Source organism: Amblyomma maculatum, unplaced genomic scaffold (assembly GCF_055883805.1).
Source record: "Amblyomma maculatum isolate TAMU_Amacu unplaced genomic scaffold, ASM5588380v1 scaffold_13, whole genome shotgun sequence".
In the NCBI taxonomy this organism is placed as follows: Eukaryota; Metazoa; Arthropoda; class Arachnida; order Ixodida; family Ixodidae; genus Amblyomma; species Amblyomma maculatum.
In genome coordinates, this window is record NW_028146738.1 from 3,015,365 (window position 1) to 3,041,574 (window position 26,210).

At 43.8% G+C, this 26,210-nt stretch overlaps 1 protein-coding gene across 1 annotated transcript; it reads left to right on the plus strand.

Annotated features, from left to right (window-relative positions):
* Positions 1–1,974: 1,974 nt before the first annotated feature.
* Positions 1,975–26,209, plus strand: LOC146172105 (uncharacterized). The gene is made up of 4 exons (XM_084585862.1): positions 1,975–2,299; positions 9,687–9,942; positions 18,322–18,419; positions 26,052–26,209. The coding sequence occupies exons 1-3, from the start codon at positions 2,283–2,285 to the stop codon at positions 18,385–18,387; spliced, it is 339 nt and encodes a 112-aa protein (XP_084441988.1). The 5' UTR covers positions 1,975–2,282; the 3' UTR covers positions 18,388–18,419; positions 26,052–26,209.
* Position 26,210: the final 1 nt, after the last annotated feature.

Below are 26,210 nucleotides of genomic sequence, written 5' to 3' on the forward strand. Positions count from 1 at the left end.
GACCATCTGCAAATTGTTTTAGAAGTCAAAATAAGACAAAATCTTGTACAACTTGCACAGTAGTGAAACAAGGAAGATACCAGTGCCATTGAAACATTTGGACATGACATCACAGAAACTTGTAATGCCAAGTTTCCAATATGCAAAGATTAGGGCACAGAACAATCCTCATGCCAACAATTTCTAGTAAGATTCCTTGTATCTAGTTTCTTGTGATAACTACTACTTTGTATTGCAACATGGAGCGAAACTGAGCACAAGTGGTGATGTCATTCACTCTACTACATTACTTATTTTCCCGAGTACATTTCACAACTGTGTTGCCTCCAAATGTTGGAAACCTGAGTATTTGTGTTTGCATTATGCTGGTACTTAGGAGCGCTTTCGAGTAATGTGCAAGTCAGTGCGGCACCCTGCAGGTGTTCTTCTGCTGTGAACTGAACAGCATTTCTTTTTTATCCAACGACCCATACACCTACATCAGTATGATTGATCAGCAGAGCTGCACTCTGGTGGCATCTGCAGAGTGGTACTGCAGGCTATATGCCAGCACAAAAGGCATTCCACAGATTTGACGAAGTGCAAGGCTGTTCATGCTTATATGAATGCTCAAGATGATAAGCTTCAGACAGCACTGCACTATCAGACAAATGCAGCACCCTTTCTTTCCTACATTTCGCTCCACAACCCCATGGTGCAATCAAATGCAATGGAATGGATGGTAAAGTACTGCCACCAAAGTGACCTCAGTCTCCTGCAATGAGAGAGCATGTGTCATTCATGGTTTCATAGCATGAACAGCAGCAAACCACATCACATACTACTGCCATGGCATGCAATAATTAATGGCTACATAAATTGCGTGCATTGAGAACCGCGGTCTCTGCTTATTCTTACTATCTGTAGCAAAACATTGGCAGTGTTGCAGAAGCAAGCAACTAACCTTTAAAACCGACAACGTTCTCATGCGTATTAGAAAAACCGGCAATCGATACAAGTGTCGCGACCTTGAACTTTATCTACCCGTCCTTAGTTGTGAGCATACACAAAGCGACCGAATGAGTCGACACATGACCACTGTTTCTGCAGCACTGAAGCTGTTCATTAATATGCCTTGATAGCCCAATCAGCGCGAGCAGAATTGTTGCGCTGCCCCTGGCCAGCAGCTATTGATAATACATAAAATACAAAGGTAAAACAATGCTGAACTATTGCAGCAGTACTGCGCGGCACACATATACCACTGTGCTCATTTTACCGTCTTTCTCGATATTGTATGCACGCCCTCGGCAACGCCCAGTATATCCTCTTAAGCATAGCTAGGATATCAGGAAGTTTGTTTACGATGCAGCACAAAACAGTTTAATTAAATATGCACAATTTTGACTAACTCATGGGAGTCTGCCCTCTCGATGGCGGCATAAGGGAAGCAAACTGTTTCTTACGATGCTACTAATTAAAATCGAAGTACGTAGTGGAAAAACGAGCTGTAGGCGCATCGAAAGCAATGTTTGTTGCAGGAATTATCGGAAGCTTCTGATGTACACTATAGTGGTCATTCCCGCACAAAATTTATGTTGTCAAAGTGAAAACTCGCATTTCTCAAATTTCTAGCAACGTTTTTGTGACTGCTTCTCACATTACGAGGCCCCCTGAAGGTTGCAAGCATGCTGTTTGTGATGCGCGCATCGTTGCTGGCACGCCGACGCCAAGTGAGCCCCATCCTCCAGCCGAGGCAACTGATTCACGACCGTGAACTATGCCGTGAGCACGACGGCAGAACACTGCAGCAACGGCGAACATGCGTGACGCCATATGCATTTGGGAGCGTATCTGTTGCCACGGCAACCACCGACAACCGAGAACGAAGGAACGACGTAATTGGACGTCTTGGCGATGATGATGATCGTGTCGGCTCTGATCTGGGCTGGAAACGGAATGCCGCACCCCGGTGTAGGATGCTGTGAAATTTGTGTCACCCAACATAGGCGATCTGCTGTCCGGCTGCCTTCAAAACCCGCTAACGAATAACGAAAGAAAAACCAACGTTTACAGCATATCTCTTGCGTCTTGCAGTGGTGGTGACTGTTTCTTGCTTGTCGTTTTGTTGCCGTGATCTTTACGTCATACGCATTGTTCCAAGGACGGTTACCTCAGCCACGCCTCAGCGTGTTGCGCGTGCACCTTGCGCGCGAAAGGTGCTGCACTACGTGTACACGTTTGCGCATTCCATCTACGTGTCACAACGAAAACGACGGCAGTTGTGGAAATAGTGGCGGCTAATGGGTGGACTCGAAAGGTAAGGCGAGACAGATTTGCTTCCCGTATGCTGCGTGCTGTAATGAATTCGTTGTTGCGTAAGTTGTCTTGCTGTATACGGTCTAGCGTTGTTGTTTTTTTCCTGATGACGACCTACATTCCCGCACACCATCGCATTCGCATGCTGGCGCTATGTCGAGTACGTCTCGTGGCTGCCGATAGTCGGTCGAAGCACTCGGCCCAGTTCGTGCTTATGCAGCACAGGTCACTTTACTGTTGATGGCTATGTTCATTCATGTGGTACGGTTTTCAGCCATGAATATCTTTCTACAACATGATGCTGTTCTGGACACTTCGACGATTTGCTGAATGCGTGATCAGACTTGTGTGGCCCGATCGCGTGCATCTTCATGACTGTCGTCTGCTAGCTGTTCTGTCAAACTGCACCGGTGGTTAGCTTAGGTCTAATTCCATTGCATAAACTGGCGGGCATTTGTTCTTAGAGGTACGTGCCAGTTTGGAATGATAAGTTTTGGGGTTAAGAGTGTAATCCGTTCAATATGTTCCTAATTTTTCTTCGTGTATGTGCGGCTCGCCCACGTGTTTCAAGTCATCCATTTCGTCGAAAAGCTGTTGCGGCGAGTCGCAGTGACTGAAAAATGTTATTGCATACGCAAAACTGTTCAAGCTGGCTTTGCATTGCTATAGATGCAAACATGTTTGTATTGCAATAATAAAAGAAGTATTGTCCGAACGTGAGCCTGACACTTTTGTATCCATCTCACTGTATGCAAATCAACAACACACAACACATTCTGATCACACATGCATTCTGGGATGCCATACACCCTTGCATCGTTTAATATTTGATGCTTCTGAATTGCATATTATTGCCTAGTGCTTTTTTCATATCTGCATGCAGTAGACGGATAAACGAGTGTTCTCCTGGTTTGCTGCTCTACTTAATTTCTTGCATGTAGTGTTGTGTGCACTGGTGAAGAGAAATTTTGCTTCACAGAAAGACAATGTGAATTTCCTTTAAGAACCTTTGTACAGAAAGGGGGGGGCAAATAAGTCTTCTGCCTGAAAGCACTTAGAAGCCCAATACTTTTTTTTTTAAGTGCAGAAATGAAGTTTAGAGCATGGTTGGAGAATTAAAATGTTTTATAACATTAGTGCAATAACAACTGTGTCAAGGCAACCTGACATAAATAAAGCACAGGAGCAATAGTTCTGAAAGCATAAGCTTGGAATTTTTAAAATGTTTTCACATTTGTGCCTCCTTGCGTCATGGAGGTGCATCGAAGAGTGGCTACAAAAACAGGTTTTGAAAATCAGCAGAGGGGCCTTTAAGAAGGCAAAGATGCTCTGTCGAGACCTGTTGTCAAGCCTTCTTTGGCAAGGATGCAACAAGAATGGTAGCTGTGGTTCATTTCTTCAGGAAGCAAGACCTATATCTGATGAAGGCCGACAAGGAGGGAAAATTTGTTGTGCTCGCACTTAATCTGTACCCAGTCATGTGTGTGTTTTTTTGCACAACTACCGTGTCTGAAGTCAACCTCGCTGTATATACGAATGCCACATACGGTCATCTCAAGTAAAGTGTTGAAGTCGCAGGGACTGGAGCTAAACACCTTATCCGTTTCTTTGTTTTCAAAATCCAGACAGTTGAGATGTGAACATAGGCTTGCCTAAGAGTGATCTTCGGAAGAACCATTCTGTTGAGATGCGCCTAAAGTTTAAAAGTAGCTGTTTTTCCAGCACAGCGTAACGTGCATAGAGCTCTTTTACAGGTGAGGAGGAGATTTAAGGTTCTTTTCTCTGTATGCCTGCAGTTCTTATCCTTGATAATTGCCTGTAGCTTCATTTATATAAGAAACACCCATGCAAGGTTCAACAGGAGAAGCGATTTCGCATTTAGAACAGGAAGACATTGTTCTTCCAGTGTTTTTCTTGCTTACCAGTAAAATCAAATGCTGTAAGATGTGTCGGCTTGTAATTGTAATGGCTCGTAATTCTTGATGTGATGTGTTCGGTTGCCTCATTTTTATTTTAGGTGCAGTTCTACTTCCAAACTGAGTTCAAGAAATTCCGAAATAAATTAATCAAAGACCTCAAGGCAGCAAAAACGGCTTACTATATAGAACGCTTCTCGAGAATATATAACGACCGCAAGAAAGTTTGGCATGAGATAAACGAATTACTAAACAAGCAGAAGTGCAGAGATAACGCAGAAATTCTTATATCTGATTCCAAGACCAGTGGAACTGATATAGTAAACACCATAAACCACTTTTTCATTGAAGCTGGTAAACCCACTTTTGATCAATCTTTATCAAACCCCTCCATGCGTGACCTCATTGAACCTTTATCTAATTCTATTGTGCTGTTGCCTGTGGTTCCACAAGAAGTAGCTCTTTATATTGGTAAAATAAAAAACAATGTTTCCGCCGGCCATGACGGCATCAAAGCCATACCGTTAAAGTATGTATCGGTATCAATTTGCGACGTTCTAGCTTATATTATAAATCTAACCTTCACCAGCGGTGTGTTTCCAGATGAACTAAAAATAGCCCGGGTGTGCCCAGTATATAAAGGAGGAAATAGAAATGATGTTACGAATTATCGACCAATTTCCGTATTATCTGTATTTTCTAAGGTATTCGAAGGAGCCATTCACAGCAGAATGGAAAAGTTCTTCAGTGCTCATAATATAATTAACCCGTCCCAGTATGGTTTCTTAAAGAATAGATCGACTGAACAAGCCTTACTTGCTGTTAAAGAGAAAGTTATTGACAACATTGAGTCCCGAGCATATACACTTGGTTTGTTCTTGGACCTCCGAAAGGCTTTTGATTGCGTGCAGCATGAAATTCTTTTAGGCAAACTAACTAGATATGGAATACGAGGTACTTCCTTGAGCCTGCTTAGAAGTTACTTGAGCAACAGACCTCAATATGTCAAATGCAATAATTTTGTTTCAGATTTCTTGTGTGTTACTCAAGGTGTGCCGCAGGGATCTATTTTAGGCCCACTTTTATTTTTAGTTTACATAAATGATGTTTGTAACATACCTGATTCACCTGATTTGGTCATGTATGCTGATGATACGAATATATTTTTCACAGCCCGAACTCTGCCAGATTTAGAAACTACTGTAAATGACTACATGGTAAAATTGCACGCTTGGATGCAGGCAAATCGATTTAGCTTAAACTTGTCCAAGACTAGTTATATTATTTTCAGACCTATCAACGCCCCAATCCATTACTCACTTGATATAAGGTATGCTAACAAACAAATACAGCAGGTAACCACTCAGAAGTTTCTCGGTGTCTGGTTCAATGAACACCTATCCTGGAATACACATATTTCTAAACTTGCCACAGATCTTAGCAGAACTGTTGGCTGTCTCTACAGGACCAGTGACCTTTTACCTGTTTCATTAAAAGTATCTATGTATTATGCTCTATTTTTTTCTAAGTTATCTTATTGTGCACTGGTGTGGGGCACCACAACAAATAGCAATTATCACAAGCTTTTGATTCTGCAAAAAAAGGCACTCCGGGCTATTGAGGGTTATCATGGAAGACCGGAACACTTACCAACATCACCTCTATACCAAAAACAATCTACTTCAAGCTAACCGAGTCTACACATACCGCTTGTTACAACATATCCATAGCAATAGGCTTTTCTCCGTCTCTCCTAATCGATTTCCTACTAAATACCCTCTCAGACAACACAGAAACCTCGTCCCAAAAACAAGGACAAATTACGGTAAACAGAAGCTTAATTACCAGATTCCAACTATTCTCAAAAACCCATCCCTATGTTCAATGTTCAATCTCTCTAAACGCAGATTTAAAAGAGAAATAAAAAAGCAGTTGATACTCTCCGAAGTGGAATAATTGTTTAGTCTGGTTTTGTATTTGACAAATGCAAATTTTCATCATGTTATGTTACTGTACAATTTTTTTTTTTTCCTTTCCGTGTTTTGTGTGCCATATGCTGTTGTTTCTTTTGAGTGTACAGTGTACACTGTTCCTTTTTTTTAGGTTTTACTCCAGTATGATTAATTACCACGTTTGCTGTAATGTTCTGTTATCGTTTGTTTTCCGTGTTGCGCGCCGCTGTGAACTGTATGGGGAACTGTGACCCCGTCAGGCCTAACCGCCTTTTGTCGCAGTTCCTTCTTTCATTTTTTGAAAGAGAAATAAAGAATATCTGATCTGAATATCTGAAAAATGTGGGTGGAATCATTACCTCACTTGCTGTAGTAGATGCGAAGGAGCACATGAGACATCTTTAGTTTTTCTGAATTTTGTTTGCTGGTTAGCTAAAGGGGTACAGTGACGTGCGTAAGGCCGGTAATCACCACATTCTACAAATACAAGCGCATGACACTGCCACCACCCCACAGCAGCTTGTCACCCTTATCAAGTGCTACATGGCGACAATTGCAGACTGATTGTTTCATTTCCCCCTACCGTCTCTCATGCCTTCACCCTGGCTTGCCCCCTCACTGCGACACCTGTGGCGAGCCAAAATCCTCACTTTTCCACTACCTGTGGGAATGTCCTTCCCCCCAGGCAGTGCCCCTCATTCCCCATCCCACCTTTTCTTCCTGGGAGGCTGCTTTGCGGACAGCTCAACCCGCCGGTCAGAAATGGCTGGTAGATCGGGCTCTATGTGAAGCAAAAGCCTGTGGACTACTGGACTATTAAGGGACCACCCTGAAAGACTTTTTTTTTTCTATTAAATAAAGTTGTTTCCATCCATCCATCCTTCCAACCAACCTCTAGGTTCTTTGCACCGTGATGATGTCAGTAAAAAAAAGAATTACAAAAATCGGCGCACGGAAATGAGAATTATTAGGTTTATAAAATTCTAAATACAAGAAAAAAAACAGCGCGTCTGAGCTGGTGCGAGAGGGAGCCCCACTCCCATTTCGCTCACCCAGCGCTAGACTTTGGCGGAACCTATCAGAAACGCAGCTTTCTGCTGACGTATCGGAAGCTATCCACTATGGTTGCCTGTCCAACCCAACCTGCAGCCGCACTTTTTGGCAGCGTCGTTACCATGGTAACGACGCGGCAAAGCACACCTTTATGGACCGGCTTCTTCGTCTGCTCCCTTGGTCTGCTCAAAGTTAGCCTAGCCCACCAATGCTGCTCCAAACCACCTTTGCCATCTAAGTGTAGTGCCCACATATCGTTCATGGTTCAGTGTCAACGAGGTGGACCCGACGGTCAGCAAACGCTTCGCCGTTTTGGTGTTCCGCCGGCGTCCATCACTGCTGCTGTCACGGATCACTCGAGCGCTACTTGTGCGAAAGTTCGAGAACGAGTGCGAAAGGAAGACGGGAGAATGGCGTACACGAGCTAAGGCGAAGCCTACCATGGGCAGGGAAGCGAACATGCTTCACGAGCGATTTCGACACAACTAGCGCCATTTGTGGGGCGTCGGCAGAAACGATCAACCACGTGATTTTGTCTTGTCCAGCGATTTTGCCGACCTCAGAGATCCGAATGCTATCAGCAGCCTTGGGATTTGAGGAGCCTGTGGTAGTGACCTGTGTACTGGGGACCGTAGAGCCTGGACACCGTATTGGCGGACGTTTTTATTCTTCTTTGTTTTGTTTAAATTTTTGCCTCTGCCGCTCCAGAAGGCAGCGGCGACCCGCTACGAAGGGCAAAGCCACCTTCACCATCATCACAGCAAGCAGACGCTCCATAGCGCTTGTTGACAACACCGCGTTTATCTGAGTTTACAGTACCTATCTTTGCAAGCACTCCACGAACACACGCGGAACTCTAACACCATTTATTTGTTTTCTGCATAGTAACTTGAACATTCGAATGTAAAATCTAAAGTGCATGGCCAACCAATCAGCAAAGCACCGCCCCAGAGAAGGAAACGTCATATCCGTTAACGAACTTCGCCGTCGTGTGCCGCTCACATCGGTGCCAAAACGCTGATCATAAAAGTGGATTAAATATTATGCGCTATGATTTTGCCATTATGATTGGGCTTTGGGGGATCAGGAAGGTATAAAAAACTATATCGGCCGGCTAGAATTAGTGGTCTGCGAACGTCACGACGTCCCTTTAACGAGGACTTTATGTAAGAGAGTTATTACAAGCTCCCATTCCCGCTGATCACCTTCTATGTGACGATTATGGTAACGCATAACGTTCCATTTCCGCTGCTGTGGATAAGCATGGCAAAAATTGAATTCCGAGGGATGAAATGCGTAGCAGGGGGCAGCAGAAAGTTAGGTGGGTGGATGGGGTTGAGAAGTTTGGGGGGGTGTCAAGTGGACGAAGGCAGCACAGGACCGGGTCAGTTGGAGGAATATGAGAGAGGCCTTCGCTCTGCACTTGGTATATTCCGACTGATGATGAGGATGATGACATTGTTCAAGGCATGCTAAGAGTAAATAAGAGAGGAGGCGAGTTTGGCCTGACTTTGTGTGAGCTGTCATGTTTTTAGGGCTTTTCATATACAGTATATAGGCTTACGTGTAATCCGCTAGGTACAGTACACGAGCAATTCAGTTGCATGCCATGTGGTGCTGTTACAATTATGCACGCATTATAACAGCTCTTGTACTGGTGCTGAATTTCCAAACTGATCCAGCTTTCACTGCCATTGTTCTGCCAAGCACTGGCAAATATATTTAATGTCTGTGACCATGTTAAATGCAGTGTCCAGAAATGACTGAGAACTGAGATAACGGCACTTTTAAAAAGAATATTTCTGCTGCGCATGGTTGTGGTGACCTTTCTGCACAATAGCTAGGCGGGTGAGTTGGTGATACATTTAAAAAAAAATAATAATACAGCAAACAACAGGGATGCTTGTTCTGTGTTTCTCTAGCCTTCATCCCCGTTGTTCGCGCTGTTATTTTTTCAAAGAGCTTTCTGCTTTTACACAGTGGGCTAAAGGCATCAAGACTCATAGTTTCAGTTATTAATTTGGCACTCAGGGCAACTTCACTAAATTTGTTTTGAACTCATGGCAAAATAAAAAACAGAAGAAATTGATGTTATAGAGTTTTGTGGAACTTAAATTATGCTTAAAAATTGAATACTTTGTTTTCGTTTCCGCAACTTGATCCAAACCTGTGATCTCTGTCATCATTTTGAAATGATGCAGTGACCTTGCATCAGAGATCTGAAATGAAAAAAACTGCTGTAATGTGATCGTAGTTTCTTGTAAAAAGTGGTGGTGGCAGGTGATGACGCTGTCTCTTTTTCACATTACCTAGCCTAACTAATCACCGCTTTCTGTGACAGCAGCCTGTTTGTCAGCTGCAGCTTCAGTCTTTCTTTGGTGTCTCTATAAAGGATGACAGTTTGGCTGACCAGTTTGAAGTTGCTCCTCACTCAATTTTGTGTTGTGATTTTTTGTTGCTTGTGCAGAACACTGTCACAGCTGAAGCTCGAGCTGTCGTGGCTCGTCTCGGACGAGGAAGAGAGTCGCGACTGCCGTCTTACGGCCTACCGGGCATTCTTTTTGCAGCAGGCACCCCTGCATAAGGTTGAAGCAACATTTGTGCTCAGTGATGTATACAAGAAGGTGGTGAAGAACCTCTACGAAGAGCCCATATACCAGATGGACTGCATAATTGAGTGGCCAGCTACGATGTGGTTCAACCAGTCTTACAAATACCAGCAGGTAGGGGTTTAGTTTTTAATTGGTCTCCACGAGGCTTAGTTACTTCATTTTTACCTTAACTGCTAAACTGATGCACATGAGATATTTTGGGAGGGGTATGCAAAGGAAAAGTATGAAAGGTGAGTGTGAAGAGAATACGTTGTTAGTACTCACACAAGAAGAGTGGAGAGGCGAAAAGTAGCTAATCAAACACAGCTTGGGTAGTATGAAGGTGTAAAATATGAAAAAAGGAAATGGATTACGAAGGTACGAAGTTGAATATAAGAATAATCTGAAAATTCGAAAATGAATATCGTGCAACTGAAAATTGATCAGAGGAGCATATAGAAGTATTGCGAGTGGTATTTTAAAATTCAAAGTAGGCTACATATTTACGGTTGTGGGGATTTCAGTTTCACTGAGAGCTGATGCTTTTCGAAATGCTGGTTGCAGTCATGTTTAGTAATAGCCCTTTTAAGTCCGTAAACTAAAGCGCCTTTGTGGGGAGTGTTACTCACAAAAAGTGCACTCTGCCTTGGTTAAACAATGTAACATAAGTGCACTCGAGTGAGAGTATGTTCACAGAATAAACTGAGGGCCGTCTGTAGCCTTACGGGCAGCAATTTCTTCATCACAGAATGTCTTAAGTAATATGATATGCATACAAGTTGACATACGTGTTGTGTATGTATTCTTATGAGTAATTGTTTTATGATAGCGACAAGCAAGAGATCACAACAAAAACACAATATAAATATGTATGCAACTTCCAAATTGAGCACTGTTCTGGCACTGTGACGAAGACATTTTCAGTTGTTTATGATGTTTATTGATATGCAGTCTCCCTTTGATGGCACGATATCAAATGTTAGTCATTTTTTGTGCTGTGCTATATTAGAGAGCAGTATTCTGAACTTTAGACCTGGAAGTGCGCATAGTATTTCTTTTTAAATATTTTACACAGTTGCCAATTTCTCATCTGCAAGGGCACTCTGCTCTCTCATTTAGCACTGTGCAGCGTAAAGTGTCTTTTGAGATGTAAAGTGCACTGCCCGTAATAACTTGCGTATTTCACGAGGGCGTAACCCCGGGTATTTGTCGGAGCGGTGCCTCATGCACAAACATGCGTCCACATGTCACAAGCATTCTGCTTCTTTGCACACATTTCCTCATTCGTACATGTTAGGCATCACTTTACTCTGTTGGGATGAATTAGTATGCACCTGCTTTCTCCCCTTCTCACTTACACCAACATCCATGTCGCATAAACAAGCAATGTGACCTTCCAGCCCTTGCTTTTAAAGAGGGTCCTGCCAATCACATCTCTCTTTTGGACCAAAGAAGTGAAAGCAGTGTCAGTAGCCCTGTTACAGGAGGGCCCACAATCTTGCTAGTTGTTAATGGATGGCATCTTCATTATGTCCACCGTCAACCTTCATCACAGAATGTTTTAATGTACAGCAATCAGTTGTCATCATCTGCCACCGCACGTTCCACTGCGCATGCCCAGATCCCCTTGACTCCATAGATGGCGCACATACTGGAAGTCAGTATATAGATCTGTTGCACCAGGACAAGTGAGCACGTATGTACTGGCCACACACAGTAGTGTGCCACGGCAGAGTCCTTCAATACTCTGTCATGAAACTGCCGCTCAAGACAAGAACGGCTGCCAGGGGCGCCATCGCCGATCGAGGTGTCAGGAGACCCCACCGGTGGTGTACGATACGGTTGCACCTGGGACACTTTCATTCACACCCATGCAGTTATTTCCTCTTCTCATTACATTAAGCGAAATTGATCACGATTTTCCAGTATCCGCTGCAGGTCCATAATAGTGGTCTGCCTGATGGTTATAGGAAAAGCACTGCCGGCAGAGCCACAGCCTATTCTTCAGCCGTGATTGGCTGTGGTGTAGGTACTTCATGCTTATAATGCGACACTGAAACTGTGCTGAAAGGTGTGGTGTGTTCTTTAACCTGAAACATACGTGTTACTCCTGCATACACGCGGTAAGGCAGCGGCTGCGTTAGCAGGTGGTGCTCGCTAGATTCGCTCCACGCTTGGGTTGTTCGCACTACTTCTGTGCCTGCCTGTCCTAGCCATAGCTTTAATCATGTTTTAACCTTCGGAGTGCTCCGCAGTAATCGTGTGATTTCAATGGAAGGTTGAATGTGTAACTAAATGTTGAGCCAGTGCACAGTGAACGCACAAGTTTCATATTGGTTGTTGTCCAAGGCAATAAAGAGTACTGTTTGCACATACTGCACAGCTTTTGCAGTCTTTGTACCGTATTTTCCAGTCTATAAGTCGCACCTTTGTATAAATCGCACCCCCCTCCAAATGGCATTGAAAAAAAAAAAAACATACGTCGCACCTGTGTATAAGACGCCCCCCCCCCACTAGAAAGCGATATAAAAGCTTGTTGCAGATGAGGTAGTGATCTGCGACTAAAGAACACAATTGCAGCAGCCGCGCTTCTGTATGCATCCCGGGTTAGGCAGTGCTCACTTGTGCCTTCCGAAATCAAGACAGTGCTTTTCAAAAAATTTTATTTTGACAGTGACAGCATGAGCAATGCGCAAAACAGCAGCTTACATGACGGCGTTTAGGCAAAGCCATCGAAGTCATCGTCCTCCGAGTTACTTTTCAAATAATGCAGCTACTTCAGATGGCAGCTCCACAGGCATGTCACTGTCATCATCTTCAGACTCGCTGCTGTCCACTTTGCTAGCTTCATCACTCACGAACGGAACCAACCCAGCCTTGCCAAACCCTGCTACAATAGTTTTTGCCGAAATCGAGTTCCATGCCTTGCTCACCCATTCTGCTACTTCACCAAAAGTTGCACATCTCATGCGTCCAGTTTTTGTGAAGCTGTGCTCTTCCTCTGATATCCAGGATTGCCACAAGCGTCGCAGAACCCGCTTTAAAACTTCGATTGACAGAAATGTCAAGCGGTTGAAGCATCTTCGTCATGCCGCCGGGTATGATGACTGGAATGCATTTTTTTGTTTTTATCTTTTTTTTATAAAATCGGTGATGTACGCCCGCATGCTGTCCATCACCAGCATTCCTTGCTTCACGTGAAAAAATCCATCGGGGCGATGTGAAAAACTCTGGTCGAGCCAGGTACTCATCATTTCCTTGTCCATCCATCCCTTTGCGTTTGCCTGTATCACCACACTGGGAGGAAAGGGGTCCTTGGGCAGAGTCTTGCGCTTAAAAATAAGCATAGGTGGTAGCTTCGTTCCATCCGCACAACAGGCGAGAACAACGGTAAAATGAGACTTTTCATGCCCTGTTGTTCTCACTGTAACAGTTTTTTCGCTTTTCTCAGCGACACTTCTCCCAAGTGGAATGTCAAAAGTCAGCGGGACTTCATCCATGTTGATGATGTGGCTCGCGCTAATATTCTTCGATTCAATTTCTTTTTTCACAAAAGTGCTGAAGTTGTCCAGTTGCTCCTGATCATCATCAGGCAGCTTGTGGCACATTGTAGTGCGCTCTCTCATTACAAGCTTATGCCGCCGCATAAAGCGGAAACACCACGACGGACCGCCCTTGAATCCAGCAGCATTTGTCTCGGCTGCCAAGGTTTTCGCCTTTAGCCGGAGCTGCACAGTTGACAGGCCCCTGCCTTCGGCTTGCTGTTCTAAGACCCATGTACGCAGGCGATTCTCCAGCTCCGGCCAGCGAGCTTTCTTGCCGCGGTTCGCCTTCTTTGTTCCCTTCATTGTCTCGAGCACACTGGTGGCTTTGAGCCAGTGCCCGACCAATTTTTCACTGACCTCGAAATGCCTCTCTGCAGCCCGATTTCCGTGATCGCGTGCAAATTCAACAACACGGAGCTTGAACTTCGCGTCGTAACTTCGACGACTTGGCTTCGCAGGAGGCGTCATGGCTAGGAAGGATGCGTGACAAGATCCCGACCAACCCGACACACGCGAAGCACGTAGCAAAGCAAAAACGGCCAAAGAAAGACGCTGTGGTGGACGGAAGTGACGCCAACAAAAGTGCCTCATTGAAACTTGTTATTTATAGTGCAACATTTTCAAAATAACTACATTTTCCCCTTTTCGCAAACATTTTTTACAAAAATGCATAAGCTTCATTTTGTTTCTTTGGAACATTTGGCATTACTTTCATTTTATTTTGAGATGCAGTTACTGTGCACGCCGCGTGGTGGCGCAATGTGTATGTTCTGGTTCTACCAAGGTCAATTCTACCATGGTTCTACGTTCTACCTCGTGGCTTTTTTTTTTGGTACATTCTAGTTTTTTTTCTAGTTTCTTTTTCCCGGTCTGGGCATTTCGAGATGCCCATCCGTTGCGAAGGGCGTAATCACCAGATCATCATCATCCGCTGGATATGTAAGACATGGATCCAATTTTGTCCTTATATAAGTCGCACAGTTCTATAAGACGCACCGACCTAAAATTCAGAAAAAAAGGCGCGACTTATACACCGGAAAATACGGTACTAGCCTTCATCAAGCATTGGTCGAAAATTATTCTTTTACGCTGCTAAAGCTTTTGAAAACTGTCAACTAGATTTCTCATTTTTTTCGCACCTGCTGTTGCTTTAGCAGGCTTCTGCTGGCGCTCGTCTTGTGGAGTACCAATTTAAGTTTGCGCATCCTGGATTGCGCAACATCTTGACAGTTTTCCAGGCTTTATCACGTCCTTTACCTGCATGTACTCTGGCTGCATTATCAGAATCGTTGTTTGCCAGGCTACTTGTGTATGGGGTATTGGAAGCATAAACGGCAATGCTGACATCTGATGCAATACAACGTCGCTTTGGAGATGGCCGAGAAAATGGTTTAGTGTTGGTGAAATACCGCGGAAGCCCCTCAGATATTCTCTAAACAGCGTCAGGCTTCAGCTTCGGTTGGTCACGTTGCAGCGATGCAACCTCCCTATTCACTGCAAACTCGTACCGGTTGATGTCTGTGGTGTAGAAATGCTTCTCACAAACACACATTTGGGCATCAGATGAGAAGCCAGCAACTTATTTTCTCGAAATGGGGCGTCGCCACTTTTTGCCGCAGTTAGGCATCCGATGGGAAACGGAAAAAAAGATACCTTTTTGTCGTTGCTCTTGTAGCTGGAGTGGCAGCCCCTCACAAGATGATGGCATCATTCTCACGACATAAGCATTCGCATATTTCAGCACAATGAATTTTTTTACACCAGATTAAGAAAATACTTGCTCACGTCACAAAGCAAGGCTGCCTCCTCCACTGGCTGTAAAGCATGCATCTCAGTCAATGCCAGCATCTCCATGCGGCCGCTTTTGGCAGCGTACCATACCGTACCATTCTTCCACAGAGTGATGGAGAAGTTTCATGACCATAAATGGTATTGAAGGAATCTGGTCACGGTGACGAATTATGGATCACACTATACTATAAACCTCTCTGCTAGTCGAGGGAGACCGCTGCGGCCTACAAACTTTCACTGGTGCACATCTTGCAGTGATGTGCACCCCACAATTTCCCCCTTGTATGCCTGGTCCTGTACAATCATAGCAGTAAACTTGGTCAGCGGAGCTTTGAGCCCTTTTCCTTATGTGTGCTTGTGTGTCGCCATCTTTTGCGACTTTCATCACATCAGGGTGGCTTCCATTGTATTGTGGAAATGAAAAGCTAAATTTAACAGCTGTCTTGATCAAAGAGAGCATGCTGGAGAGTGCATTGTCAAAAAAGAAAAAAAAAACTGACAGTGAAGAAGGGCTTGGGACTAGGCTAGTTGCAAGCAGGCCCTCACTAAGTCATGTGATGATAAAATGGAAAACAGCTTGCTTCACCAAATGGGCCAGCTTGGTTCGTCTGGATACCCCTTAAGGCTTCTAATTGGCGTTGCTGAAACTTGCCTAAGAAACTTAAGAATACACCAAGAACATTCGCCTCCGAAGCAAACTGATGGGAATAAGGCTATCGCGGTCCTTCCTTGTGTGTATGACATTTCGCACCGGCTGAAGAAGATTGGGCAGAGGTTTGATGTGAAGGTTGTTTTTTTAGCTCCTTTAATGTTTAAAGGCATCTGCAAAAAAGTTAACCAGGAAGAATGTGCAGATGAGAAAAGTGTGTGCGGCATTAATCATGTTTCGCCTTTTGTTCCATGCTCTAAGGGGTTAGTTTACAAAATTCCCCTCTCTTGCGGCAAGTGCTATGTGGGGCAAACTGGGCGATACGTCAATGAAAGGCTTTTGGAGCACAGGAGGAAATGTCATTCTCTGCAGGGTGCGGAAAACTTGCCGAACCATTGCCTGACACTTGAGTGCAGCCCACATTTCCAAAACGCGGTTATTTTGCCGCGGGCAACAGAAAAGAAAAAGAGTGAGGTTATTGAGGCCTTTCGGATGGTTTCTGGCAAAGAAGGCGATTACGTTAGCGCCCCTTCCGTAGCCCTTTCCTGCTGGGAAATAGATATTTTGAGAAGAGATAAAAGACTTTTTTTCCTATCCTAAGAAATAAAACTTCAGTTGGTAGATTGCGCTTAACCTCAGCATTTGTCCAGTTCCTTCGTCTGTGTACAACTGACAAACTGGCATTATGAGAAAAAACTGACAATGAGCAGTTTGCATGGGAGGAGTGTGCACTCTGAAGTCACAAATAAGTTGATGAAGGAAGGCTGGGAGGGGTTAACACATTCACAAATTGAAATTTATAATTCTCCCTAGGTTTCTACAGAAAATTGTGAGCACCCCACCTGTGCAGAGGATGCTTATGTGATTGAAGTGTTCATGGCATGATCATGGGATTCTAGGGAGTAAACAATTTCTTGTGGTTTGGTTATTTGGTTATAACAATCATATTTCTGTGGCACTTCAATAACGTTATAAGTGGGTTTAAGTGTACCCCCTAACCTTGGCACCACTAAACTTTATATGCCACCAAGGCCAGTGGTTGTAACCCTGGCTTGGAACTGTAGTTAGTGATAACCGAGCATGTTTATGCAAGTTTACCTATTATATGCGATGTGGTGGTGCAGTGATTACGATGCCAGACTACTGTACGGGAGTACCCAGATTCAAATCCGACCGCTGGTGGCTGCATTTTGACAGAGGCAGAACGAAGTAGCATTCGTGTGCTGTGCGATGTCAATGCATGCTAAAAATCTCCAGGTTGATGAAATTACTCTGAAGCCCTCTACTGCAGCATCTCTCATAGTGTGGGTCGATTTAGGACATTAATCCTTATTTATTTATCTGTACATACTGCAGCCTCGATGAGGCTATGGCAGGAGTGGGCAAACGAAGAAAAGTGTATCAAGAAAATAAAATAAAAATGGCACTATGAAGCAATGGCGTGTATCAAGAAAATACAAACATATAAAATTAAAGAAAAAATAAAATAAAAAATGGCACTAGGAAGCAATGGCTGTCAAAAATTCTTCAATTGGTAGTGAGTGGACGTTTCCAGGCAGCCAATTCTAGAGGTAAATGGTCAGAGGAAAGAAGCTGTGTTTGAATGCCCCAGTGCGGGAAAAGAAAGTGATGAGATTCAGGCTATGGGAACTTAGTTATGGAAGGCTTCGCAATGTTCAAATAATTATTTAGTGATAGAAGGCACTTAGAAGCAACGAGTATGTGCAAAAACTTCAAACATTCTATTTGACGGCGAGATGATAGGGCTGTGAGACCTAAATCTGTATAATGGGAGGAAGGGGAAAAATCTCTGCCATAGTTGTGAAAGATGAAGCGTACTGATTTCTTTTGAACTGATTTTAATTTTTTGATATCGGATTTCGTAGAAGGGTTCCATACAATACAGCCTGAATCAAGAGTAGGACGGATAAGTGTTTTATATATGAGCAGTTTGGTATCCTTTGGGGCTTTACGCAGTGTACGATGGAGGTATCTGAGACGTTTAAAAGCTTTGTTACATATGATGTCAATGCATTTGGACCATGAGATGTCATGAGAGAATTGGTATTTGTATTCCGTGACTCGTTCTAAATCTTGACTGTGAAAACTAAGTGAAATGTGATGGAGATGGGCATCTAGAAAATGACATGGAAACGGTTTTAGAGAAATAAATATTCATTTGCCATTCCTTGCACCATCTACAAAAATTTGCAAATGAGTCGTTAAGTATTTCATAGTCAAGTGGTGTATTAAGATGCAGTCATCAGCGTAAAGACGAATCTTTACAGATACACATGGAAGGTCGATAATATATGATAAGAAAAAAAGCAGACCTAAAATGAAACCTTGCGGAAGGCCAGATGAAACACTAACAGGAGTGGAAATAGATGAATTAAAGTGTACATATTTATTTGTACATAACCAACTGAGCTATTACTATGTGCGTGTGAGTCTGGTCATTGACGTGATAGCAGTGTCGGCGTGGTTGTGGTGAGCCCTGCTGTTTTTGTTCTATAAAATTTTCAGCGGGCCTCCGGTACAAGATCGGCATCGCGGTGCCCGTGGACTATGCCCGCAACATGCTCGGTGTAGTTGACACTCGCGGGAGGCTTCAGTATGGACAGGTGAGTGTCATAGGTGTTCCTGCTCGAGTGCTGGCGGGATCCTAGCTGTGCCAAGCCCAAAATTATCTTGATGGGAAATGGTGCATCCACACCAGAAACCATTTGTAACTCACTTTAATAAGTTGCTGTTAGCCGCGGTGCTTGAAAAATCTTCCTAAAACGTTATTTTCTTTCCAGATTTCAAACTTCATTTTTGAAAGTCAGCATTTTGAAGCGGTATCTCCGGCTCTGTATCACCTGTTGCCATAAATTATCGCTGAAAAGATAAACGCACATGCAGTGTTACTTACTTTAACCATTTGACTGTTTTTGCCGTATGGGTACTGTGGCCGCATTCCGTCCTGTGGCATTTTTGCAGTACGGGTACTGCGCTAAACGCATATCGCACAAAAAAAAAAAAATTGACACAGGTGCTGTAGTTTTTCAGGATATTTGACACTCAAAGGGTTAAAGGAGTTTTTTTTTGCCAAAATATTTGGAATAATCAAAAGCATTCATCTTAATCACCGAAATGTCATTTTTCCTTGGCAAGTTTGACAAGTCGTAACTTTCATCCAAATTTTTCTAGAGTGCTCATTTATGCCTTATTGCAGTCCTCCGTGACTCAGTGCTATTGAAAGATATAAAGATTCTTCACGGGATATAATATTTACTTACAATGCTTTCTCCAAACAAAAGACAAAATTTTCATAATTTATCTAAACATACCTCTTGTGTGTGAAATTATTTGCAGTTTTTAACCAGCACAAGAAAATGTACCAGCAAAAAAAAAATGTAGTGCAAATCAACACCCTTCAAGAGACATGTATACTGTTTTAATTGGGTGAGAATAGTGTTATGGCCGAAATGTAGCTACATACTGTTGGCTGGATGCAAATTTTCGCTTTGCTGATCCTTTGGGGGTGGAGCTCATTTATTTGGGCGACGTTAACACGAGACGTCCTAACAGCAGCATGTCCATTCTTGGGTGTAAGTCCGCTGCATACTTATCTTGATGGGTTGCCATGCACACCGCGCAGTAAGTGCAGCACTCGTATCTGTCCCGACATCTAATTCCTCCTTCCTCGTGCATCTCACCTCATTCTTAGGCTGCCTGTCATCACACCTTTCATTACCTCCATTTACTCTCATAACCCTGTACCTCACATCTTTTAGCTCACAAATGACCCCGCCGGGGTGGCGCAGGGGTTACAGCGCTCGACTAATGTTCCCAATGATGCGGGATTAAATCCTGGCCTCGGCAGCTGCTTTTCGGTGGAGCTGAAAGGCAAGGCGTTCATGTGCTGTATGATGTCTGTGCACGTTAAAGAATCTCAGGTGGTCGAAACTCGCGGGGTCTTCTACTAAGGTGTCTCTCGTAGCATGAGTCGCTTTGGGACGTTAAACCCCACAAACCAAACCAAACCTTCTAGCCCACAAATAGAGCACTGAAGAGATCCTCTTCAGTCACCCCATCTGCACCATGCGGTCTGCTGCGATATGCTTAATATAGATTTTCAATGCTGAGCAAGCCGAGACCTGTACTGTTTTGGGGTATGTCTGTTATTTGAATGTTGTGATTTTGTTGCAAAGAGGGACAGCTCTTGAATGAAAAAATTGTTTTGACCCCTACATTTACCCCTCCAGCTTGTCGACTCCATAAGAAATGAAGAAAATAAAAAAAAGGTACACTGTGGCCTTGGAGGTATGCTACCACAAATAAATGGGAAAAAAGAAAAGGAAAAAAAGAACAGGTAAATGTCTGGGGTTTTATGGAACTAATCATGAGAAGTTGCGGCCAATTACTGCGCCAGGGTGGTGAACTCCTGTTCTGGTGAGGGAGTGCGTTGCCGGAGGTGTTCACCGGCATGGTTGCACCCCAAACCTGTTTATGCAATTCCATCGACATGCGGATTTCTTTTTTTTTTCTGGTGGAGAATCGTGCGGCACTGGAATTTGAACCTCGGTCTTTTTGCATCTCTTGCGTGCGAGGCGGATGTTTTACCGCTACGCCACCACTGTACTTACCACTAAAAAAAAAATTAAAGACGCAGTATACTGTACTAATGGGCGACTTCAATGCCAAGGTAGGGAAAAAGCAGGCAGAAGGCCTGGCAGTAGGTGACTATGGCATTGGTTCCAAGAATAGGAGGGGGGAGTTACTAGTTGAGTTTGCATCGAGTGTATGTAATATGCTACATTTGTAGTGTTTACTAGAAATCATATGAGAGAGGGGGGAATCATAGTAGTTAAAGTAATATAAATTGTTTTGTTGATGAAATAGCCTTCTTGCAAATGTATTTACTTTTTTTACTGTTCTTTGGATTGCAACTACGCTCAGTGGAAGCAAAGACCAGTGTCACTGTTTAACTTGGTTCCCTCGTGACAAAGAAATTTAGTGCTTTCTTGGTGCATTGCAAAGGCAGCCAGGCACCTTTTACTGTAAACATTGTCAGCAGTTATTAGGTGCCACGCACAGCTGACAAAAAACAAGATGACATGCAAGGCAGATGCATGTCAGTGAGATATTCGTGTATCCCCACAACGTTTTGCGACTCTACGACAGCAGCTAAAGCCCGTGCATGGGCTTGTTCAGCATCAGGATCATCGTCGTCGGAATGTCCTCTGTCAGTGATCTCTTTCGAAGTCCGCATATGACATTTGCACATCACATTCTGCATTCATGTAGTCCATGAAATTGCAGCCGCCGTTGTTTTCAGCGATGTCGTTCATCCGCACACAGAGTGCTTCCCCTTCATTGTCTAATATACTATCGGTATGAGACAAGTCATTGCAATCGTCACTCTCTTCATTGGGCAAACCGGCATCTTCTCAGAAAATCCAGCGTGCTTGAAACAACGCTAAATCAGATTGCCCTTTACTTGCTTTCAGGCGTACGCAATTAAACAAATGTCACCTAAAAGATACAGAATACTGCTTGCCATTGTCATAGCAGAGAAGGATTCTTTTCAACAGACGATAACAATAAATCTTCCTTGCATGCAGGATGATTCATTGGTCCATGTGCCGAGATGCTGCAGTCACATTCGGTGGCAGTAAGATAACCTTAATCGCCTCCAAATTCTGAATATCACCGTGGGCTAGGCAGTTTTCCACAATGAAAACAACTTGCCGTCCCAATGCAGCAAATTTGTGGTCGAGGTTGCGCACATACTCCTCGAAAAGCGCTGCTGTCATCCAGGTTTTTTGGTTGCTTTCATAGAGCATATCGTCCTTGGAAGGGAGTCAGGCATTTTTGAAGCACCGAGGCTTTGCCGCTTTCCCAATGATTAGCAGTATGAGCTTATGATTGCCGGACATATTCGCCCTGAACAGTACGGTTATCGTGTCCTTCGGTTGTTTTTTTTCACTGACAACTGCATGTTTTGGTGCAAACATATTTGTTCGAAGCATTTTGTAGAACAATGCAGCTTCGTCTAAATTTTAGATATCTTCTGCATACTCTTGAAGCAGTTGAGCCGTGTATGTGTCTTCCATTGCTCGACAACGGTTGTGTCAACACTCCCACTTCTGCCGCACACTGTCATAAATGTGAGGTTGTTACGGTCTTTAAATCAGCACAACCGGCCGTTGCTGCACCTAAATTCTTCATGGCCTAGCCGCAGGGTGAGCTCATTGGCCTTTTTGCATAGCAGCGTGCCGTTAACAGGTAGGTGCGCTGCATTTGCGTGCTGTAGCCATTTCAGTAGAGCACCTTCAACATCCGGTAGGTTGGAAAGCGAATTCTTGTCCACTTCACCGAATGGGTCTTTTCGTAAGCTTCGAGAGCCTTCGCTTTTTATTCAAGATAGTCGAAAGGGTTAATAAAGGCACGTTGTGTTTTTCTGCCAGCTGCGTTTTGGACTCGTCCATTTGTCTGCCTCTTCAATCAAGCACACCTTTTGGCATAGAGTGAAGGCTTTATGCTTGGGCATTTTCTTCTCAGAACCTCCGCGCACGTGGTCGGAAACAAAGAGCACAGTACATACACGTCCACTGCGGACATAGAACAGGCTGAAATGTGGCGAAGACAATTTTCTTCTAAGAAACTCCTCACATGGTCGGAAACGAAGAGCAAAGCACATACACATCCACTCAGGGCACAGAACAGGTTGAAATGCGGCGAAGACGATGAGACCGGACCATGCGACGACTGCATAGCAAAGGGTAGGCAAAGGTACAATGGAAACGCGGAAAGACCTATTGGTGCTAGTGGCACCTAGCGGCATCTCTGAAAACTGATTCTAGCCTCCGGGATGCGCGCTGCTGAGGCCACAGTCAGAACCGACAAATTAACAGAGTTGAGGCGCGCGGACTGTTCAGTTTATGCAGTAAAATTTTCATAGAAAATGTGGGACCACTGAAAACCTTCAAATTACACGAGATTTCTGATAAGTCAAGTTCAAATTAGCGAGGTTTTAGTGTAGTTTTATTTCTCGCGCATCAATAGAGTGGAACCACCTTCAAGCAGCCCTGGCTTGCTGGACAGATTATGCTGATTATTGTCTATCTCTGATGAGGGTCATTTTATGCAACGTCACGTGTTAGGTGTTCTTGTATCGGATTTTCTCTTCATTACTGTTTTTTCAGCTTTGTGATACATTTGTCAGTTATGTGTAATATTTTCTTCTGTCCTTGAACATTTGTATTTTTCTCGAAGGTTAACTATGTGTACTTGCCGCTTTCTTATACATTTTTCATTTGTTTTATGTTTCCCCAATCCCCTCAAAATGCCTCGTTGCTTGAGGGTATGGAGAATAAATAAATAAAAATAAATTACGCAAAAGTTCGAAAGGAGGAAGTGAATTCTGAAATTGACCAGACAGACTTAGGTAAATTTTTAATGATTTCTGTGATGCCGAAGGCAATGCTAGTCACAAATAGATAAAAAAGCACCATATACTTGAAACTACTGCACGTGTGATGAATGAGTAAAATAACAAAGGTGGCTAGTAACTAGATCGAACAGCTCCGCCAACTAATAGGTAACTGCAGGGCTATGCTGAGAGAGCAGAGCAACGACACTTTTGAACGTCGAAAAAATGGAAGGTGCCATACATATCTGTCATGTAGTTCGGTTCATTTTGTCGGGCCTTTTTTCCCAGTTATCTCTAGGGTTATCTATGCGTACTTGCTGCTTCAGTTAAATTTAGTCGTTCAGTCGTGTCCGACTCTTCGTGACTCTATGGACCATATCACGCCACGCTTTCCGGTCTCTATCTTCCTAACATCACATAACTTCATCGAGGATGCCATCTAACCATCGCGTTCGCTGCCTACCCCTTCTCCGGTGACCCTCATCCTTTCCTAACATCAAATATATATTTCTCCAGCGATTCCTCTCTTCTCATCAGATGACCAAAGTAGCTGAGCTTTAACCTTAGAATTTGATCCTCCAATGAGCAGTCAGGGTTTATGGTCTACAATGTTGACCGATTTGATCTTCTGGCCATCCAAGGAACTCTCAAGAGTCTCCGCCAGCACCACAATTCAAACGCGTCAATTCTTCTGCGGTCAGCCTTCTTCACAGTCCAACTCTCGCATCCATACATCACAACTGGAAAGACCATAGCACGAGTTATACGGATCTTGGTTGGCAGTGTAATGTCTCTGCTCTTTACTAGGCGGTTAAGGCTAGCCATGGCTGTGTTTCCCAGAAGCAGGCGTCCCCTAATTTTATGGCTGCAGTCTCCTTCTGGGTTAATCTTGGAGCCCAAGATGAAAAAATCTGTCACAGCTTCCACTTCTTGTCCCTTGATGCTGCAGGACTTGATAGAGCAAGACGCCATGATCTTTGTCTTTTTAAGGTTCAGTTTAAGCCCAAACTTCTCACTCTCTTCTTGTACGCGCATTAGAAGTCTTTTGAGTCCCACTTCACTTTCTGCCATTAAAGTGGTATCATTCGCATATCTAAGGTTGTTGATACATTTCCGAGCAATCTTCACTCCAGCTGAAGACTCGTCCAGACTTGGCCTTCATCATGATGCACTCGGCATATAGGTTAAATAGGCTGGGTGACAGTATGCAGCCTTGTCTCACTCCTTTCTCAATCGGAAACCAATCAGTAAGACCATGCCCAGATCTGACTGTGGCATCTTGCCCTTCACACAGGTTCCTGAGGAGACAGATGAGGTGAATTGGAACTCCCATCTCTTGGAGAATGTGCCACAATCTGTTGTGATCTACGCAGTCAAACGCTTTCGCATAATCAATAAAGCAGAAGTAGATGTGTTTCTGGAACTCTCTTGCTTTTTCCGTGATCCAGCGAAGGTTGGCAATCTGGTCTCTAGTTCCTCTGCCCTTGCGAAACCCAGCTTGCACGTCCAGAAGCTCGCAATCCACATACTGCTGCAGCCTACCTTGGAGGATATTCAACTTCACCTTGCTAGCATGCGAAATAAGCGCGATCGTGCGGTAGTTGGAACAATCTTTAGCACTGCCTTTCTTTGGAATGGGGATGTAAACTGACCTCCTCCAATCCTGTGGCCACTGCAGGGTTGTCCAAATTTGCTGACAAATGTATACACAATGTTATTCAGCATCGTCATGGTTGAGGTTTTGAAGCAACTCAGCTGGAATGCTATCAATTCCACTAGCTTTGTTCTTAGCAAGGCTGGCTAAGGCCCATTCAACTTCACTCTTCGAGATGCCCGGCTCGAGATCAGTAATCACAACCGTCTTATATACTGCTTACCATATCGCTTACACCTTTTGTTTTATGTTTTCCAAATGCCCTCCATAATGCCTCGTCATTTGAGGGTATGGAGAATAAATGAAATAAATTATGCAAAGGTTTGAAAGGAGGAAGTGAATTCTGAAATTGACCAGGCAGACTTAGTTAAATTTTTTAATGATTTCTGTGTTGGGGGGGGGGGGGGGGCAAAGGCAATGCTAGTCATGAATTTATAAATAAAGCACCATATACTTGATACCACTGCACATGCGATGAATGAGTAAAATGGCACAGGTGGCTAGTCACTAGATCGAATATCTCCATTAACTTATAGGCAACTGCAGGGCTATGCTGAGAGAGCAGAACAACGACACTTTTGAACGTCGAAAAAATGGAAGGTGCTGAGCATATCCGTCATGTAGCTCGGTTCATTTTGTAGGGTCTTCTTCCCCAGTTGTCTCTAAGGATAACTGGAAGAAATCGCCTGCCTGCAAGGACCCACAGTCCCAGTCCTCCTACAGGGCTCGGGCACAGGCTCAGAGACGTTTCCGATTATATTTGCTAGTAATCTTGTAGTGCAAACCGAAATTATTGTTTTTTGTTCCCATGGAGACAGAGGCACACTAGCAGCAGTGGCAAGGGTTGTTAGCCATGAATACGTACGATGCTGCAATGCTTATCAGCTAGCTTAGGTGTGCTGTATTGTGCCAAAGAAGTGTGTGCCTCCAGATGTCATAACTGAAAGTTGCCTGACTATTGAATGACCCTTACACTTTAGGTGTATACATACACCCTCCTTTTTCAGAAAAAAAAAACCCAAACCAAACCACCAGAAAGGCAGAATCATGTTGCCTAATAAACAACTACCGGGATGTTAGAAAAAAAGACAACTTCGTCTCCCAGAAAGCAGTTAATCATTGTTGTTAACTTTCTACTCGAATCGGGTGTTTGTCTAAATGTAATACCCTTTTTCAATGCAGGTGGAAGCCAGTTCTCGGGCCTCCTTCAACCCGCCATGTTGGGGAATACAGTAGTTTCGAGGACGGCCTTATTACATAATAAATGTATTGTTTGCTAAATAATTTATTGTTTGAATTAAATGACGTCTGATCTTATGAAGCGCCTTCAGACTTTGAACT

Excerpts from the sequence above, each read along its gene's own strand:
- LOC146172105 (XM_084585862.1), top strand. Across the intron at positions 9,943-18,321 it reads AGTCTTACAAATACCAGCAG|CGGGCCTCCGGTACAAGATC; the intron begins GTAGGGGTTTAG and ends TAAAATTTTCAG.